At 41.8% G+C, this 18,802-nt stretch overlaps 1 protein-coding gene across 14 annotated transcripts in view; it reads right to left on the bottom strand.

Moving 5' to 3' along the window:
- Nucleotides 1–6,608: 6,608 nt before the first annotated feature.
- Nucleotides 6,609–18,802, bottom strand: part of HIVEP2 (HIVEP zinc finger 2) — a 189,206-nt gene continuing 177,012 nt past the window's right edge. For all 14 annotated transcript variants that reach the window (XM_084777029.1, XM_084777026.1, XM_084777038.1 and 11 more), the window contains 4 exons: nt 18,502–18,677; nt 16,099–16,200; nt 14,472–15,367; nt 6,609–9,074 (listed from right to left, as the gene is read on the bottom strand). In XM_084777029.1, coding sequence (XP_084633155.1) covers nt 8,250–9,074; nt 14,472–15,367; nt 16,099–16,200; nt 18,502–18,677 — 1,999 coding nt within the window. In that variant the 3' untranslated portion in view covers nt 6,609–8,249. The remainder of the gene's footprint in view (nt 9,075–14,471; nt 15,368–16,098; nt 16,201–18,501; nt 18,678–18,802) is intronic.

Genomic DNA, 18,802 nt, shown 5'->3' on the forward strand with positions numbered 1-18,802 from the left:
TTGCTGACCTCGAACACTTTTTCTGTGGACTAAGGCTCTTGTGTCTGGGCCTATGTGTCAAGGTCTCCAGCTAAGGTGTAGCAAAGCTCAGATTTGAACCCACAGCATCTTGTTCTAAAGCACTGCTCACTGGCACCATACAATGTTCCCTCTAGAGCGGAGTTTCTCAACCTGTGGGTCATGACCCATTTGGGGTTGCATATCAAATACGCTGTATATCAAATATTTACATTAACGTTCATGAAAGTAGCAAAATTACAGTTACAAAGTTGCAATGAAATAATTTTATGGGTGGGCGTCATCACAGCCTGAGGAACTGTTTTAAAAGTTCTCAGCATTAGGAAGATTGAGAACCACTGTCCTAGAGGAAGGCATAAAGTTTGATTCTTGATAGTTGCCAGACACTTGGAAAGTCACTGAGACAGTTCTTAGACTTGCAGTTACCATCCCTGGACAGATATTGAGTTAACAGCATAACAGAACACAATGTAAATGTTGGAAAGATAAACATAACCAGAAGCAGGTTGGGGGGGCGGTCTAAGAATGAACTCCAAAGCAAAGGTCTCCCTACACACAGAAAGAATGAGGATGCCACTAGGGGACTTAAACATATTCCTAGTGCCAAGCATTGCAAGGATGGGCACATTCCTGCACATGCTCTGTGCAAAGTCACAGTTTGGTAAATAAATACTGGTGTTTGTTCAACTCAAGATCACGAAGTACATTTTAAAAGGGTCAAATGATAAGCAGGGATGCTGTGGGCATGCCCGGGTTTCACCAGGAAGTTTTAGCTGGAAAAAAAAAAAGAAACCTTCTATGGTATGTTGAAAAAAATTTCCTCAAAGAGTGAAAGATGGCAAGAACTAGAGGTTCAATTTTGAACAGACACCCCTTGAAAACTAGGTGTCTAGATAGCATAAACAAAAAAAATATTATCTATTAGACTGAGGGCAATGAGCTTCTGTGTTGTTCCAAGGAGCACAGGCCCCTAGTGACCAGAATTTCATACTTCATATTCTCAAGTGCCTCTATAACTCAGACGCTGTTTGCCACCTTACCAGGTACATCTCTAGATCCACAGGCCCAAACATCTGGAAGCAGGCAGCAGCCAGGGGGAAGGAGATGGAATGGAAAGATTTGGAAGGCACAGCTGGGGCATAATCCTACAGTCTTGAACATCTCTCTCCTGTAAAGATTTTTGAAAGTTTATTTAAAACAACCAAGGAAAGAGCAAAGGGCATGTTTCTGAAAGTTTGTTGAAAATGAAAGGATGTCAGTAGGTTTGGTTTGAATGATCAGACCCAAAATGTTAGATGCCTTATAGCAGAGGGAAGGAAGGAAGGTGGGAAGGAGGGAGGGAGGGAGAGAGGGAGGGAGGGAGGGAGGGAGGGATGGGAGATTCTTGGTATACATTTGAAAATAAAGAAATTAGCATTCCAAAATACCATGCCTGCTCCTTCTTGCCATCTTTCCCCTCACAGCAGCATTGTTTATATTGGTGTTTATAGTAACTGGTTGCCATCAGAACAGTTATTTTAATTTTGAGGTCTCACTCATGCTTAAGGAATGTGAAAAGGAGGTTTCTGTGGTGATGATTTCATCTTAAAATTAAGGTGCAGCTGATTAATCTCTCCTCCCCATCTCCAACCCAGGGGGATGATTAACACAGAAGCGGGCTGTTTAAGGATAAAGTTGTTAATAAGCATTCATTGCAGAATTTTCCTTAGAGTTCTTGCTTTTTTATTACTATTATTGTTCAAGAGATAAGACAGAGAAGTTATTTCTATTTATGAAATCTATTTATAGACTGAACCCAAATCTTTAGAGAGGAACAAATGATTACGAATGACTACGTCCTTTGCCTTTGCTTTGTGACTGTATTGTTAACTGGTTGTTTCTGCTGTCCTGTACCCTAGACACTCCTCATGGAATGGAAAAGTCATCTCAACAGTGGAATCTGAGGGCTGGTCAGCCGAGAAACTAACATAACCGTAAAAACTGATGCACAACACTTCAAATACTTTAATTTCAACATCCATTTCCCATCTTGTTCTGTGGCATACCTTTACTACCTCTCTTTTCTGGAGAAGTCTGTGGCTGGAGATGCAGCCAGTCAGTCAGGGGACTGAAGTCCAGCCCCCCAAGCCCCTGCATTCCAGCTGTACTCTATGTAAAGTGAATTTAAAGGCATTTAAAACCACTTGGCAGGCAGAAGCAATTTCACTTTAACTTTTATTCATATATTCTAAATGTATACATACAATTCAATGGCAGTTCTCTCACAAGCTCTTCTAATGTCTCTCCAATATATCAACTTAATAGATATAAGTACACACATTATTTTTACATTGATATTCCATATATTGACATAGGATTTATAGCTAAAATTATGCATACAAATTGCATACATTTGCATGGGGATGAAGTCCAACTGTACATATCAGCCATAACTGACTTCAAGTGACAGGAAGAGCTCTCAGTTAGGCAATCTCTCATCTCAGTCTTAACTTCTGGGTAAAGTTTGTCTTACTATGGCCCGCATGTCCTATGTGATCATTGCTAGGGGGTTCCCTGGGCCTATTGTCTTGTTTGTGTTCTACCACACTTGGGACCTGTCTTCAAACCCCTAAAATCCTTGCTTCTCCCCAACACCTTCATCAGGATGAGAAGTCAGTCCCTTTTCCTCATTTGGACTGACTTAACCTCATACGTGTGTTCATTTTATGACAATGACTCCCTTACTGAAGTCTTGCAGCGCTGTCTCTTGTCCCCATAGCAGTTTGTCTACTTAGCACTGTAGCACAGAACACCGAGTCAGTAAGCACTTTTGAATGCAGGAGTAATGCATGTCTTTTGTTTTACATGTTCACTTACATGTTGCCTGAAAAAGGAACAAGGCAGGACTTCTAGGTCAGCGGCAGGTGATTCTCTTCACAGACCTGCCTTCCATGTGCAAAAGCAGCAGACTGAGTCAGTCCTTCTCGGAGCCCAGGCCCAGCCCTTCCTCTTTGGCCTGCGCATTTACACTGAGACAGACTGAGAGAATCCACACAAGTCTGCAAAATATGATACATTTCCACTGTGACAACAGCAAGTCTGTCTTTTCATAAGAGCATACTTTGTCTATTAGCATGATTAATAAGCATACTTATTAATATTAATAAGCATGATTAAGAGCATGCTTTGTCTATTAGCATGATTAATAAGGCCCAAAACTCGACTGCATGAGGAGCCAACAGTGGGCCTAAATGATGCAAATCCCTAACTGGACACTTAATGCTGGGCCCATGGCACAGGTTCTATGATAGGTGTTTGGTTTTATTTGTTGTAGTCCATCGTTATTTCCCCGGGACCGAGAATAGAGTCTGCATGTGACAAGTGCTCAGTTTTTGTCAAGAAAATGAATACACCTATTGATGTGTGTCACAACATTCAAGAAGGATGGCATGTAGATTCCACAGACAGCTGTCCAATTCAGGAGCCACTAGGCACATGTGGCTGCTGACGTTTAAGCTAAATTTAATTGGAAACAAATTAAAAAATTTAAATTTTTGGTTGTACACACCATGCTTCAAGCATTTAATAGCCATGTGTAGCTAAAGGGTATTTTTGTGTTTGGAAAGTGCAAATATGAAATGATCTCATCACTGTTGAAGGTTTTATTGGTCTTTAATGCTTTAAAAATGAGTTACCCAGGGCCAAAATATGGTTCAACATGTAAAGCTGCCCACCGTGCTAGCTGGAGGACTTTAGTTTGACCCCCAGAACACATGTAAAAGTGGAAAGAGAGGACCGACCCTATCCAATTGATATCTAGTCTCCACATGTGTAAGCTGGTATCCATATTACATATACACATCACGCACACATGCCCACAGGTTTTGTTTTTTTTATCTAATTGCCTTCCCTTTTACTAACTAGGCATGCCAACTTAATAAAATGGCTTCCTTTAGTGATTGTTAACAGAGAGAATGGCTGAGAGCTCTTACAGTGAGGCTAGTCCACCGTGCTTTAGCTTCTTACTGAAAATGTTTTTGTAGATGGTTGGCTCGATCAAGGTGGTATGGTCCTTGGACCATGTGCTCTCTATTTGTAATTGTTCCTATAGATGCAAGAGACTGCCTTGAGGATAACAACTTGAGCATCAGTGCCATCAAACTGAGGCCATGGCAAAGCGTATTCATATCTTTGAAGTCCTTAATGCCTTGTTGTCAGAATGGAACTAGAGGCAGACATACATTTGGTAACATTTCTAAACTAAGAACTTTGGTTACTCATCACGGAGAGGCCTTTGTGTTTCTTGTACCCTTCTGAACTTCTTTGACCATAGCAGCTTTCACTGGAAATTGAGAGGCAACAATAGCAAGTTGCTTGTTCTTTAAGAGCAGAGTCAGTCAGAGTTGGAAGGCTGCAATGGGAACCTTACTTCTGCAATAAACACTGTTTCTACCATCACTGGTCCATGTTTTCAAAAAGATGGTTAGTTTAATAAGGCTTCTAAGGAAATACTGTTATTCAGTCATTATACAGTGTTGCTTCTTAAAATTGTGTATACACATACAAAAATATGTATATGCATGTGTATGCATGTATATGCTATATGTGTATATACATATATCTATACACACATGTAATACACACATTTGTGTATACATGTATTGGTAAGTGTGGGGGTGAGAATGTTTGTGCACATGCTTGTGGAGGCCAGAGGTAAAGCTTGAGTGTCATTCCTAAAGTGCTGTCCATCCTCTTGCCTTTTGAGAGTGTCTTATTTAGCTGACAGCTCACGAGTAGCTTGGCTGGTTAGCAAGTGCCAGGGTTCCTCCCTTCCTCTGCTCCCCAGCACAAAGATAACCAGTATGTACTGTCACTCCCAGCTTTTAAACAATGAATTTGGTTTTTGATCACTTCATATGTGAGCAGGCTGTATTTAAGTTTATCATTATTTCCTTTCCTCCCTTACCTTATGACCCCCTCTAAATTTTACAAACACACACACACACACACACACACACACACACACACACACACACACACACATATACACACACAGAGAACATATAAACATATGTGTACACATACACACACTGCAAAGGCTACTTTCTTTTTCTAGTCTTTGTTTCTTGGCTTTGCACACTCAAACAATGGACTAGGAAACAAGACTCGATCCTGGCTTCTGCTGTAGACATGTACCACTCTGCCAGATCTCCACAGAACCTGCTTCTGTTTGCTCACTTTTTATGCATGTACAGAGCCACACAACCTAATCATGATACCTGTGCTTTCCTGCTTCATTTCCCCTCTAATGTACCCCCACTAAATAATAAAGACTATAGAAAGACAAGAATACGTTGTACTCCGTAATGAACACTCAGCACACAGAATGATGCTCCATTGTAGGTAATGAAAAGTTATGTTGAGTTTGTCAATATATTACTTTCACCCTGCTTTCCAAGGCTGTGACAGTCTCTCTCTACCTACTTGCAAAAGTGCGGTACTGATTATTAATATTTTTTGTTTTGTTTTGTTTTGTTTTGTTTTGTTTTGTATTTCAAGACAGGGTCTCTTTTAGCCTTGGCTGTCCTATACTTCCTTTGTAGACCAGGCTGGTCTCGACTTACAATGATCCGCCTGCCTCTGCCTCCTGAGTGCTGGCATTAAAGGCGTGCACCACCACGCCTGGCTATTAATCTTATTACAAAATGCCCAAGTATAGGCTTTAGTTCTAACATTTGCTCCCATATAAATCTGTACTACTTCTGTAAGCTTCTGGAAACACACACAGTCCTCCACTCTAGATGCCCATCTCAGTTCATCACAGGTACTCAAGCAGTGCTCAGGAACTAATGATGAACTTTAGTGATGTGTTGGGTAAAAGCAAAAGCCCAGGATGCTCCACCCTCATCTCTTTCTCCATCTCCCTCTCTCACACACACAGACTACAACAAAACTCTCCCGATAGCATCAAAATGTTTTGGATAGCCTTAGTTGGTCTGTTGTGCTCACCTTCAGTTCACCTTTGTAAAGACATTACTTGTGAAACAGAGTATGACTTAAACAGATGGTGTGAATCTACCCACTTGAAATTTTTGTAACAAAAATAAAGAGATTTTGACCTTTTATGGTCATTTTTATTATTTTTATTACTAAAAATATTCTGGTCTTTAAAATCCCTGTGATTCGTAGATTCTTTTTATGGTATATTTCTGAAGGTTTTTGAATTAAAAGAAATCAGCAGATTTTTTTCCTTGTGGAATTTCATTTGCATGTGTGTCTGTGTACTGAGAAGGAGATGGGAATATGATTCTACTCAAATATGGTCCATGCTCCTCAGGCTCAAGATTTTCCATTTCTCAGACCCGCACTCTAGAAACTACCTGCAATCTGGCCTAATCAGATGGCTCCTGGAAGCCAATGAATATCCATCACTTGTTAAAGACTATCTGCAGTTGGCACACTTCAGGATGGATAGAACCTAGCCATTAAAATCACAGAGTGTGGTTAATAGCATCAAAATCCTCTAAGAAACAAAATCAGAAATGAAATGCCACACACACACACACTCACTCACTCGCACGCACACACACAAGAACTAGACACCTCAAGCATGTAATTGTATATTTATTTCTCTTTTTAAAGAACACTCCTTAATGTAATTCAATATACAAACTTGGTTTCACAGAATTATAATCCACTATATAGCACAAAGATAATCCAGATTGTGTGTGCGCATGCACATACATGTGCGTGCGTGTGCACATGTTGCTGTACCCTTCCCTCTACTCTGCTCTTCTGGACCTGCAAAGGCTCTTCCCACCTTCAACACTGATCAAAAGCCATTCTGAAGGCTATATACAAAAACTTCCTCCTCCCAAGAGCTGCTTTCTCTTGAAGGCTTCTCTTCTTCATTCCCCCTGAGACAGCCAGGAGTGACACTTTTCCCTGTACAAAAGGGTAAGGTGACATCCCCGAATGCTGATGTTAACCCTGTAACCATACAGACAGGCTGATGGGAAGAGCTGGGGAGCAGGTCTCTATCCCCCCTTCCCCACTTCCACACCCAACCCTCAAGTCCAAGTGCGAACCCTCCGTGCAGCCTTAGCTCCAGTCACCATCCTGCGCAGCAAGAACCAAGATTTTTTTTTTTTAAAGCCCAGGTCTTCTCCACAGGCAGCGCACAGCACTGCCTACCAAGCCACCGGGCCGGCCGATAACCAAGTTCTACACAGGCCCATGTGCTTTGTCACTTTAATTTTTAAAGACACCCTAGCATAGGTCTGTGTCAACCTAGTGTCCAACTGAGTTACACAAAACTGTACCAGTGATGCACTTGTACATATTTACATGGGGCGGAATGTTTTTTTCCCATATTTTTAGATGAGTATATAGATCAACATGTTCACATAAGACCAAATACTTTTTAATATTATTTATAACTGATTTATAAAGCTTTGAAAAAACTCACAATAGCACATTTGTTTACTTTAATGCTTTACGGTACTATCCATTTAAAATCACAATCAGCACGTAAGTTATTGTCAATCCAGCAAACAAGAGACAAAAAGAATTTACAAGTTAAGAACTGACTGATGCGTCCTGTATCTTTTTTTTTGTAACTAATGCATAAGTGCAGAATAAGATATTCTAATTTAAATATCTTGCTTACAATGGACATTTCTGTTCTAGTTACACAACGGTAAATCCATGCTTCACATAGAAAAGCAATCCACAACATTAAGAAAAATGTACAATTTATGAAACAAAATAAATATTAGTATTACAGAATCAGAGCTGTACATAAAAGCTGTTCAGTTTTTATCATATAAAAATATGTTTTAGTGCAACCTCACATATATATTGATGCTGTTTTGCTTTACACCATTTAGATCCAAGTGTCCAAAAGAGGAAAGAAATTACATTTATTACAAAGCAGATACACAAATTCTAAAATATGTACAAATTACTGCTAAAAAATGCTTATAAGAATATAAGCAAAGTAAAGAAAAGGCACAAACATCTGTACAATTTTAAAAGTACCAGACCCAATAGGTTAATTTCAAATTTTGTTTTGGTCAGGCTCAAGATGACTTGTTAATTTACCTAATTGTTTTCAAAATAACAAAAGTATTTATAATAGCCAAGTACTGTAACTTAGGACAGGCATGCTACCAACTTGATTACTTCTATTCCTAGAAAAACAGAAACAAAAGGGGAGAAATGTGGAAATGAATGTGTCCATGCATTTCAGATCAGTGTAGTTGATTCTTCTCTGACGAAGGTTCGTTGCCTTCCTCTGTGCTTAACGATAATTCCTTGCTGCTATGAAAGTCCGCCTTCTTCTCATCCACATTGCTCTTGCTGTAAAACGTGGAGTGAGCTATTGCAGTCTGTGATGTACCAAAACTGTCCTTTTCCTCATCTTGTAAGTCAGGGTGGGCGGCTGAGGTGCAGGGTTGACCTGGCTCAGGCCCGCTAAAGTGTCTAATGCTGCCATGTGCACTTTCTAAGGGTTTCTGGTTGGGGTCCTGCACCCACGTGGGCTGATCAGGCCCAAGCAGAGCTGCCTCTTCTGTGGCAATCCGGAGTGAGGCGATGGCTTTTGTACAAGTCTGTATGTTTTCCTCCTGTTCCCTCTCAGTGGAATTTAGGCTGTCTTCTGAAGTACTCTGTTTCATCAATAGTCGTGGGGAGGAGGGAGAACTAGGTAGACCAGATGACTGCAAAACATGAGGGGCTTGTTTCTCATGCCGCCTGGAAAGGGTGTAGGGATCTTTAGTAAGGATCTCCCCAGGTGCTCCTTTCTTCTCCTCAGAGCCCTCCATGGGCAGAGGCAATGTGGGCGGAGGATGTAAACCGGAAAGGGCCGGCGGCATGGAGTGAACCATTTGGATCCCACCAACTGGCACCATGGGGATAGGAGCTCGTACTTGCTGCTGAGAGTGGAGTGGAAGATGACTGAAGACATAGTCAGTAGGACCCTCAGGGAAAAGGCTGGAGCCGTGATGGTCATAAGCACCTTCTTGGTCTCCATAGAGACTGAAGTAAGGAACCTGAGGTAATCCTCTTCTTAGATTCTACAGGGAAAACAGAGCACAGAGTTCAGATCTGCTCATTTTTCACTCTGCACTAAAGTTCCTCTCTCACTTTCTTTCCCCCTTCCTCCCTCAGGATGCTCCACACCTTGAACTGGAGAATTTCTCAAAACGGAATCATTTTCTCAGCTTTTTCCAGTTCTTTAATAAAAGTGCTGGCCTATGGCAGTGGCTCCTGTTTTTAAACTGCAAAGTGCTAAAACACACAGTGTATTTCCCACTAGACACAAACTCACGTGTTGGCTATTTTCTTCATAAGAGCTAATGAAAAGAACTAGATTCACCAGGAGAACAACTAACAAAGCAAAGTCACACGATACAACAAAGGGAAAAAAAACTACTTGTAAGTATTGATGGGATTTAAATGAAAAGGAAATAGGATTACCAAGTATTGATGTATTAGGCTGCACTGAAAGATATTCCTGAGACTTGGTAGAAATGACAAGTTGGTTAACAGGCTTTTACGAACCACTTTTCCACACAAAGGATGGTTAGGTGGTTGTAAGAAAACACAAACCTGTTCCTTTACTGCGCAAGTCATTGGACTACAGGAATACATCCCTACTCAGGAAAGATCCCTTTGTGCAAGGCACTGGTTTACAAGGATACATTCCTACTAAGAAGAGGTCCAACCAAGAATGCAGGCTTCTTTAAGTTCCAGTTAAAAGCTAACTCTTATAGAAATGGCAGTGTTTGAAAGGAAGCAAGGCGTCATTAATGATCACATGTGTTTAATACTTAATTACAGGTATTTACCTTCATCACTGAGATTGAAAGGTAATTATGCCTCAATTTCCCTGTTAATGATACTTAAAACATGAATGTCTCCTTGGAAATTAATGAAGTAAAAGTATTTAACATTTAGAGCCAGAATTCCAGATTTCATCGTTTTAGGTCTGAAATGGAAATTTTATTTGTGATACTTCTTTTCTTTCTTTCTTTCTTTCTTTCTTTCTTTCTTTCTTTCTGTGTGTGTGTGTGTGTGTGTGTGTGTGTGTGTGTGTGTGTGTGTGTAGCAGAACCTAACTCAGATTGCCAGATTCTCAGGATCTGGTGCATTTGACTGATTTGTAATTGCTATGACTCATTAATAACGGACTCCACTGTTTATGTGAGAAGTCAATGTAGATTAAAACTTGTCGAGTATGGTTGTAATCTAGGAAAGCAATCTCAAAATTTGTCATTCCTCTCAAGGATGCCTCAGCTCTCAGACTCAAGGGCCAAATCCTACTATGAAGGAGTCACCCAGCTTTATTTAGATTTGAGCCTGGCTGAGGAACTATGCATTATGTATATGTATGCTACTGTCTACCGTGCTCTGAACTACATCTTATCCGAGCTGCAGCAGACAAGTGATGTATTTGGTAACACAGATGAAACAGTTCAATCACCAGCCCTGGAACCACCCAGACCTCTCAAAGGAGGACGCATGAACATTGCAGGACTCAAGACCAATCCTAGAACTGCTGTGGACACACGGACACCCTCCCTTCACTTGGCTTCTGAGCAGATCAAGTCTTCCTCTAGCAGCTGGTAGCGCAGAGGAACCCTAATGCTTGTGGTAGCCATCTCTGAAGCAAATGAACTTTTTGTAAACCATAGTTATCACAGACTTAAGGCTTAAAATAAACTGTGACTTGGATACTCCTCCATTTGACTTTTGTCTGTTCTTTGTGCCATCTGCTGCATATACTTCATCAGGGTACAGATCTTCTAAGGTTCCTGGGGAAGGGGTCAGCAGAAGGCATGAGAGGAGATAACAGCATCACACAAAGCTACTTGAATCCCTGACTCTCCAGGCTGATAGTGGGGCGGTGAATTGGCCTCTGGAACTAGTCTTAAAGCCAACAAAACGTGTGCTCTCACTAGATGTTTCATGACTGTCACTGATCAGAAATGAAGTGATGACCACGGAAGTAAAGGCAGAAGCAAAATTTCTACAATTGGCTATGTCCATAGGTACCTAGGAGCCAGATATTTCTCCATGCTTTCCTTCTATCTACCAAAGTCTTTCATCCTGCAAATAAACTCCTATAAATTTTTGAATTGCTTTAGGTTATTCCACTCCTTCCTACTGCCTAGTGACTTAAGTGTCCACACTACAATCATACAAAAAAAAAAAAAAAAAAAAGAATACCGAGTTCCACTGTGAGTTATGTAAGGCTTATGGGGACACTTCCGTTTGCATGTACATACGGTACATATTTCTGTACATGCATTTGTGCCAGGCACTAGAACTGCTACCCTGATCATCTTGTCCACAGTCTGGTAGGGGTTCAGCGGGCTGAAGGAGAAGGTAGGAGAGCCAGACTTCATGGGGGCAGCTGGGAACAGAGGAACAGCAGACAGGGAAAGGGGTTGTGATTGAGGCACCAGCTCACTGTACTGATTATAGCTGTGTGACATGGCCTTTTAGGGACAGACACACTCATGTAAGGTCTGTCTCTGACTGACAAAGACTGACTTACAAGAGGGGGTCCTGAGGCAAGACAACGTATCCAAAATCACACAGACAAGGGAGAGATTCATCACTGACTGCTTTACTTAAGACAAATCTTCATCTACACTACATACTGAAACCGATACCCATTTAAAAAAAAAGCCAAACTGTAGTATTTCTGAGCCATACTCAGATCCTGAAATATGGCAACTGGATGAATAAAATGCACACACTGTTAAATTCTATTTTCTATCTTAAAATGAAACACAAGGTGTTAGGGAAGGAATCCCGGTGGTCTGTGTTGCCCCCTACTAATCTTCTCTCTGGCCCTAAGTTCAGACTAAACCAAGTATATCTTGTGTTTATACTGGGTTCCAGGGTCCCTTCACACCACAGTCATTGCCCTGTGAAACCTCCATCAGTGTTTGCAAAATGACAAGGTACAGGTAACAGAACTTGTGTGAAAAGGGACAATGGGTGCTCATATTCCATGTTGATATTTCCATACATTTTTAGACAGAAGGCTTTCTCCGACAGAGCAGTCAGGAAACACTGGTTAGGGCACAGTCAGTTAAGTTCTATTTGGCTCTGACCAAGTTAGTCTGGCTCACATGTCATGGAAAGCTGCAATTCTCCCTGGCCGTGCAAAGGGGAGGAGCCAACATAAAATGACTACTCAAGAGAGTGCTCCAGCTTGAGGGGGCAGCTCTGCTCCCTCCTGTCCTAAGAAGCAGTGGGTGACATTTTTTTTATAAGATAACTGGCCCGGGTAGTAAGCCAAGGGATTTGTCAGTGGTGAAGTCTACCAGCTCTGTGAGATGTCCAGATATTTTAAAAAGGAAACATCAACAAAACAAAATAAACAAAACACCACACAAAAGTTGGAAAAAATTCAGTAACTAATGAAACTAATTTTCTTCTAGCTACTTGTAGTCAGAGTCAAAAATTGGTTGAATTATTTTATTCTGTTTAATTCCTTTAATTAATCAGTCAATTAATTAATTAATTTGCCACAGCTTAACAGCATGTTAAATCAATGCCTCTGTTTTCATAATGTTGCTGCCTAAATGAGTTCCACCACTTCATATAGACCAGTCACTATCTACTTGGCCAAATGTTGCATCAAAAGCTTCAGGGGTGATGGGTCAAGACTGGTTTAATGCACTCTGCCAGCATCGCCATGTCTCCATCAGAGGAAGTGCTGGACACCATGCTACAGGGAATTCTAGCTTCCTGTTCACAATATCCCATTCACTTGTGCTGCAAAAGATAAATTGGCATAAATGTGGTGCTCTTCCTTAGCTCGCTAGTGCATTAACCTGAAGTCAGTCATGTCCAGACTGCTGCGCATGTCTCTGCAGGACTACAACATCAAGATCAACTTTGTAGATGGGTTACGAAAAAGGGTCATGAGGGCACAGGGAGCAAAGCTGGAGGTTTTTCTGGAGTTTGAGAATGATAGCATAAGCATCTGAAACAAGAGAGCAGTAAGTTGTGAGAGAGAGGGAACTGGGCACCAGGGCAGCTACAGACAGAGCTAGGAATTGGCAGGTCCTTCATGCTACGTGAGACAGAATCCAGAGGAGAGAGAGGACAGGCAGGTGTGAAGATCCGGAAATGAAAAGCCACTTTTAAAGCAAACAAACTCAGGAGGCAGCTTACCTCTGTGCTCTCTGCCTGTGTTTTGACAATCCTACCCTGATGGAAGGAGACACCATGATATGCTGGGCTGTGTTGTGGAATGCGGTGAAAAGAAGGCCTTCACCCCACTCCGCAACAGGGTCCCAGAAGCCTACAAGTAGAACATTATGGTAGGCAGATTTGGGCCCAGGGGTCCCGCTCAAACTAAGGCACCAGCCAAGGACAATACAGGTGGTAAACCTTAAACCCCTACCCAGATCTAGCCAATGGACAGAACACTCTCCACAGTAGAGTGGAGAGTGGGATATTACTTTCTCTCATACTCTGGTGCCTCACCTTTGACCATGTCCCCTGGAGGGGGAGACCTGGTGACACTCAGAGGAAGGACAGCAGGTTACCAAGAAGAGACTTGATACCCTATGAACATATACAGGGGGAGGTAATCCCCCTCAGGAACAGTCATAGGGGAGGGGAATAAGGGGAAAATGGGAGGGAGGGAAGAATGGGAGGATACAAGGGATGGGATAACCATTGAGATGTAACAAGAATAAATTAATAAAGGAGAAAAAATAAAATAAAATAAAAGAAGGCCTTTGGTGACGTTTTAGTAAATCTGTGGTTTCAGCGTGGTCCATAGCCACTACCATTGCCACCATGGTTTATAGTAAAGGTGAAAATAGAAGCTTCGGGGTATTTCCCGAGGTCCCTGACCACTCATTCTCCAGCCTGCATTCTCTCTCAGCATCTGCACCGTGTGTTAAACAACAGCAACAACAGTGACATTTATGCCTTTAACTTAGGAGGTAGTACAGTACCACACTGCCTATTCCCAGGCCCCGACTTTCCTCATGTGCACTCGTGTTGGACAATGTAATGAGTATAATACAAATCATTTTGGAAGTCAAGGATAAGGACAGCATCAGAGTCCTCAGGAGCTGAAGAGAGCCTATCACTAGCAGCTGACTGTCTTCCTGTTTGTCCATGCAGGCCTAGCATTTCCAGGGCTTCCTCTGAGAGTGCTGGCTCATGCCCAGAATTAGTTAAGCTCGGAAAACATTCAGAAGGCTTCACCTGTTCCCACCTGGAAGTTCACTCCTGCTCTGATGCAATACTTGGAATAATGCCACAGCCATGTCACTAACACCGTGTGTAATAAAAGTGCCTCCCTGCTATTTGTGCTAACAGGCTCACCCCTCCTCTTGAGAAACACCTACATTATAATAAATGCCTATTACTATGCTATGGGAGGTACCAATGTCCTGAAGCTTTGGTGGAAAGCGAGCTCAGGTTATACTTACAGGAGGCCCCAATACAATTGGCTCTGTTTGCAGATACTGTCCCATGGATAATGGTGGGTTATGATATAAAGCCCTTCTGGGAGATGGTGCTCTGATGGTGGTCATATATCGTCTCTCTCTTCTGGGAGAGAGGTCTCTCCTTGCTGTGATGTCTTTTCCAGGAGACAGTGGTCTCCTTGGGGACAAATGCCTCCGTGGTGAAGCATCCCCTTGGGACATCTCTCTCCTCAGGGCAGCTTCCTTTCTCGGTGACAGATGCCTCATGGGTGACAGGTCTCTTCTAGGTGATAAATGTCTTCTAGGTGACAAATCTCCTTTGGGTATCAGATACCTCTTTGGCGAATTATCTCGACAGGGTGAAGAATCATAGCCCGGTGAGGAATGGTGGCTTGATGGGGAAAAGTCTCTTGGGGAGGAGCTCGGCTCTGAAGACAACATGGCCTCTTCATCCATGCTACTCGGGATATCTAACCTGTCTTTGTCCGGTTCGGAGTCCGTACTTTTGCTCTGGAACAGCCTCTGATATTCTGTCATCTGGGTGTCTTCACAGGCGTCACTGGGTGTCATGAGCTGAGTAACCTGAATACTAGGCAGAGTGACCAAGTAGCTGATCAGTGAAGAGTGTCCCAGGGAGGTGTCTGAAGGGACTCGGTGGGGTACAGCGCCAACATTGACAGGCAAGGAGGAGAACCTAGGAGGCTGAGGACTGGTGCTTCGCGATCTGGTTTTAGGTGTCAAATCTCCCTGCTCATCAAAATCATCATCATCTTCGTCATCATCATCATTATCATCTCCATCTTCCCCATCAGATTCCTCAGCATCCGAGAACTGGTGATCAGTTGAGATGCTGGACATGCTATGCTTCTCGGATGTTTTGTGCAAATCTTCCATATTTTCTGAAAGAGCCCAACAGTAATAACAGTCATGAAGATGCCAGTTCCAAGGCTAAGGGGGTTGTATCTGCCCCAACATTCTCCCCCCCCCCAATAGCTTTCCTTAGCCCCTTGATTCTCTGAAACAATCATGTCTCCGAACTACCGTTGGACACTTACTTGTCCCTGCCTATTTTGGTTTCATCCCTGAGAACTCCAGAATAGGATCTCGTATTTCACACTTCAGAGAAGTCTCATTACACAACTTGAAACAAATGGATGTGGCTAGTATTGCTAATGACTGATGCTGGAGGGGGGGAAAAAAAGGGAAGCGACAGCCTGGCTCTCCTGTTTCAGGTGCATGGTAAATATACGCGGGGTACCTCAGGAGGTTTGCCGACCTCCAGGTTCTCAACTGAGGTTAATGATGGATATGTTTTCTACTCCATTTCCGCTCAGTAGGGATACTAACGCATTAAAATGCTTTCAATTTCCTCCCAACGCTTCACAGCACATAAATCACAGCCCCATCGCCCATCACATGCACATACCCCTTCACAGTTTTAGATGAAAATGATTCTGCTGGTGAGGCCTCCCCACCTCTAAAACAGGTGACACTAGAAATGTTTTTCTTTCTCCTTACTGGTTTTCAAGCAATTCAGTGAGTCATTTTATTTCCTACAAAGAGTACTTAATAAAGTAACATACAATCACTGGGCCATAAAGTGTCCCACTCGATTCAGTAGGCTACATACCGGCTTCCTCAGTTTCTGTGTCATCTACTGATGTCATTGAGACACCCAGCTCCAGGCATTTCTTCATGTGTGCTTTAGATTTCATGTGTTTTGTTAGGTTTCCTAGAAAACACAAATAAGGAAACAAAAGAATTACCTACCGGACTGTGATGACTGACGCCAAGTGTGTGCGATGCACTGACTTGAGCATAAACATTTTTACACCATAAAGCCTATCAAAAGAGCCTCAGGAACCAATTCAGGTGTCTAGAGCCTAGTCATTTGGTCACGATGAAATGACCCTGTTACTGTCTGTTATTGTCTTGATAACGTAGCAGCAACACCACTATTATGTACCTGATTTTCCACTGCAGAAGCCCAGGTGGAAACTCAGCCTGATGAAGGCATTTTTTCTAACAGAGCGATGTTTACTAATAAATAAATAAATAAATAAATAAATAAATAAATAAATAAATCACTCTTTTTAAAAATTACTATCTCACATCATTATTAACTTGTTGCTTATATTATCAATAATTCTATATATTATTTTATACCCCCGATACAAATATTTCTACTACTTATTGCTCTTACCACAACATCTTAGCTATAATTTTTAAGAGTTCAAAAACTTTTTGACTGCATTAATTCTTAAAGATATAAGTGAATTAAAATTCACTGAGCTTCCGTGAACTCACGAAAGCCATCTGTTTCTTGAATACATATGTATTATCCATATCCAAGGAGAATGCATGTGGGCTTCCTTCTTCTCAGTAGGTTTCTACCTTCAGATGAGATTTATAGCTAGCAGTTGAAAAAAAATTTTTTTAATCCCATCTTGACTTTGGTTTGCAGAAGCCCTGAGCACCTGAAGTGGCTGTCCAGAGCATGGGCGCCAAGGAGTGCTGGGAGCTCAGTACAGGCAAGGGGGAGAGGGACTGGTCCTTACAGTACACTTGTGTTCAGAGAACAAGTCTGAAAAGTAGGTATTTCATCAAGAGATGAACCCTGAGGGGCTTTCCAGAATGCTTTGCTCATCCCCAAATTCCTAGATCTCTGGCTGCATTCTTCCAAAGGCTGACAAGGAATTCCATTAATGATCAAAAGTACACTCTTTCTGGGTGAGAGTCCTCCCAGTCCTTCAGAACCAGACTGAATCACCTATCTAGAAATTTACTGTTCAATCATACAATTTAATGCCTCTCTCCCAACAGCAAACCCGCATGCCCAGTGAAAATTTAGCCTTTATAGTGAGTGGTAAACTTTCAGTGTGTCCTAAAGTCTTGTCTTTAGTGTTCTTTCCTGCTAGGGGCATCTCAGTGTGTTGGATCATACTAAGGGAAAAGGGTATTTAAAGAGCAGCATGCTTCTTTCTCTTGAAAAAAAAAACACACAAATGAATATGTCCCCCCTCTCTCTTTGGCTTCAAAGGAGGCATCACAGACACATAAATTCTCTCCTAATAAACAGATATGTGGTGACTTGAAACATTTTTATTTCCATTGAAAGGGCACAGTTTAACTAAGACTGTAGCTACAACTGAGATAGGTGTACATCTCCCTAACAGGTTATCATAACCCATGTCTGCTTTTAATTGTTGATATCAGAACAGGTTACTTGATCGTGAAATTGAACAGAAAGGCAAGGAAATGAAATGTGATTGGTAAGGGACTGTCTACAGGCTACCTTAGCTAGATCTGACACACAGTGTTAAGATTTTCATCCTATTACAGAATCAAAGAAATGTAAGTGAGGCGACCTCGAATGAAACACTTCCATATCAAACAGCCTGCTGAAATAGATCCTTGACAATGACAGAATGCTATTTCAAGGCAGGTCCTCGTTGGATGAGATTAACTGTTGAGGTCTGAGAGTAAGACTTGTCTCCATGCTGATAAATACACAGAGTAGAAGCTATCAAATCTCCATGTATAATTAATGCAGCTGTGGATGGAGGGGGCCCACCAGGGAGTCTGTGGCTCCTTACATTATTTATACCCTTGAAACTGACCATGGACAATATTTTCTTCCCAGTTGCTTTCCTTGCTTATCCAATGCGACGCATGCATTGTTCTCCCTGTGGAATTTCATTATTGGTACAAATACTATCTACCCACATACATTTCCAACATGAAGTAATGGCTCTACAGCCACTTCTGAGCCACTTCCTTCAGAGACAACCTGCCTGGCCCTTAAGTCTGTAGCTCTTAATTAGTCATAAAAGGAGTCTCATAGTCTCATATACATCCTTTGATCTGGACAGGGAGAAGGAAATTTATCTCAGGGGGGTCATGTTTTCACAAACAACTTTTTATGGTTAGTGAAAGTGAGTTACAAAGTAGCATGCAGAATCCTAAGTAGCCGGAAGTTATCCTGAAACTTTTCCTCTCAAAACAACAGCAGCAGCAAACATCAGGTTCATACCTTTCGTTTTGAAGGCGAAATTACATAACTTGCATACATAAGGGCGGACATCAGTATGAGTGCGGATGTGTTTTTTGAGCATGCTTGGCTTCTTGCAGCGGATCCCACACTCTTCACAAATGTACTTTCCACGTCCACGTCCTCTGACATACACATAATCTTCATTTGATTTGTACCTATTTCAAGAAGAGGCATTCCAGGGTGATTTTAAACATTCTTAGCATGTGATCCATCAAACCAAAATGTAATCATTGCCTGACCTCAATTTTTATGAGGTTCTTTTGCAATTATTAATGACGAC

The sequence above is a fragment of the Acomys minous genome (genome assembly GCF_964271855.1).
Source record: "Acomys minous genome assembly, chromosome: 3".
NCBI lineage: Eukaryota > Metazoa > Chordata > Mammalia > Rodentia > Muridae > Acomys > Acomys minous.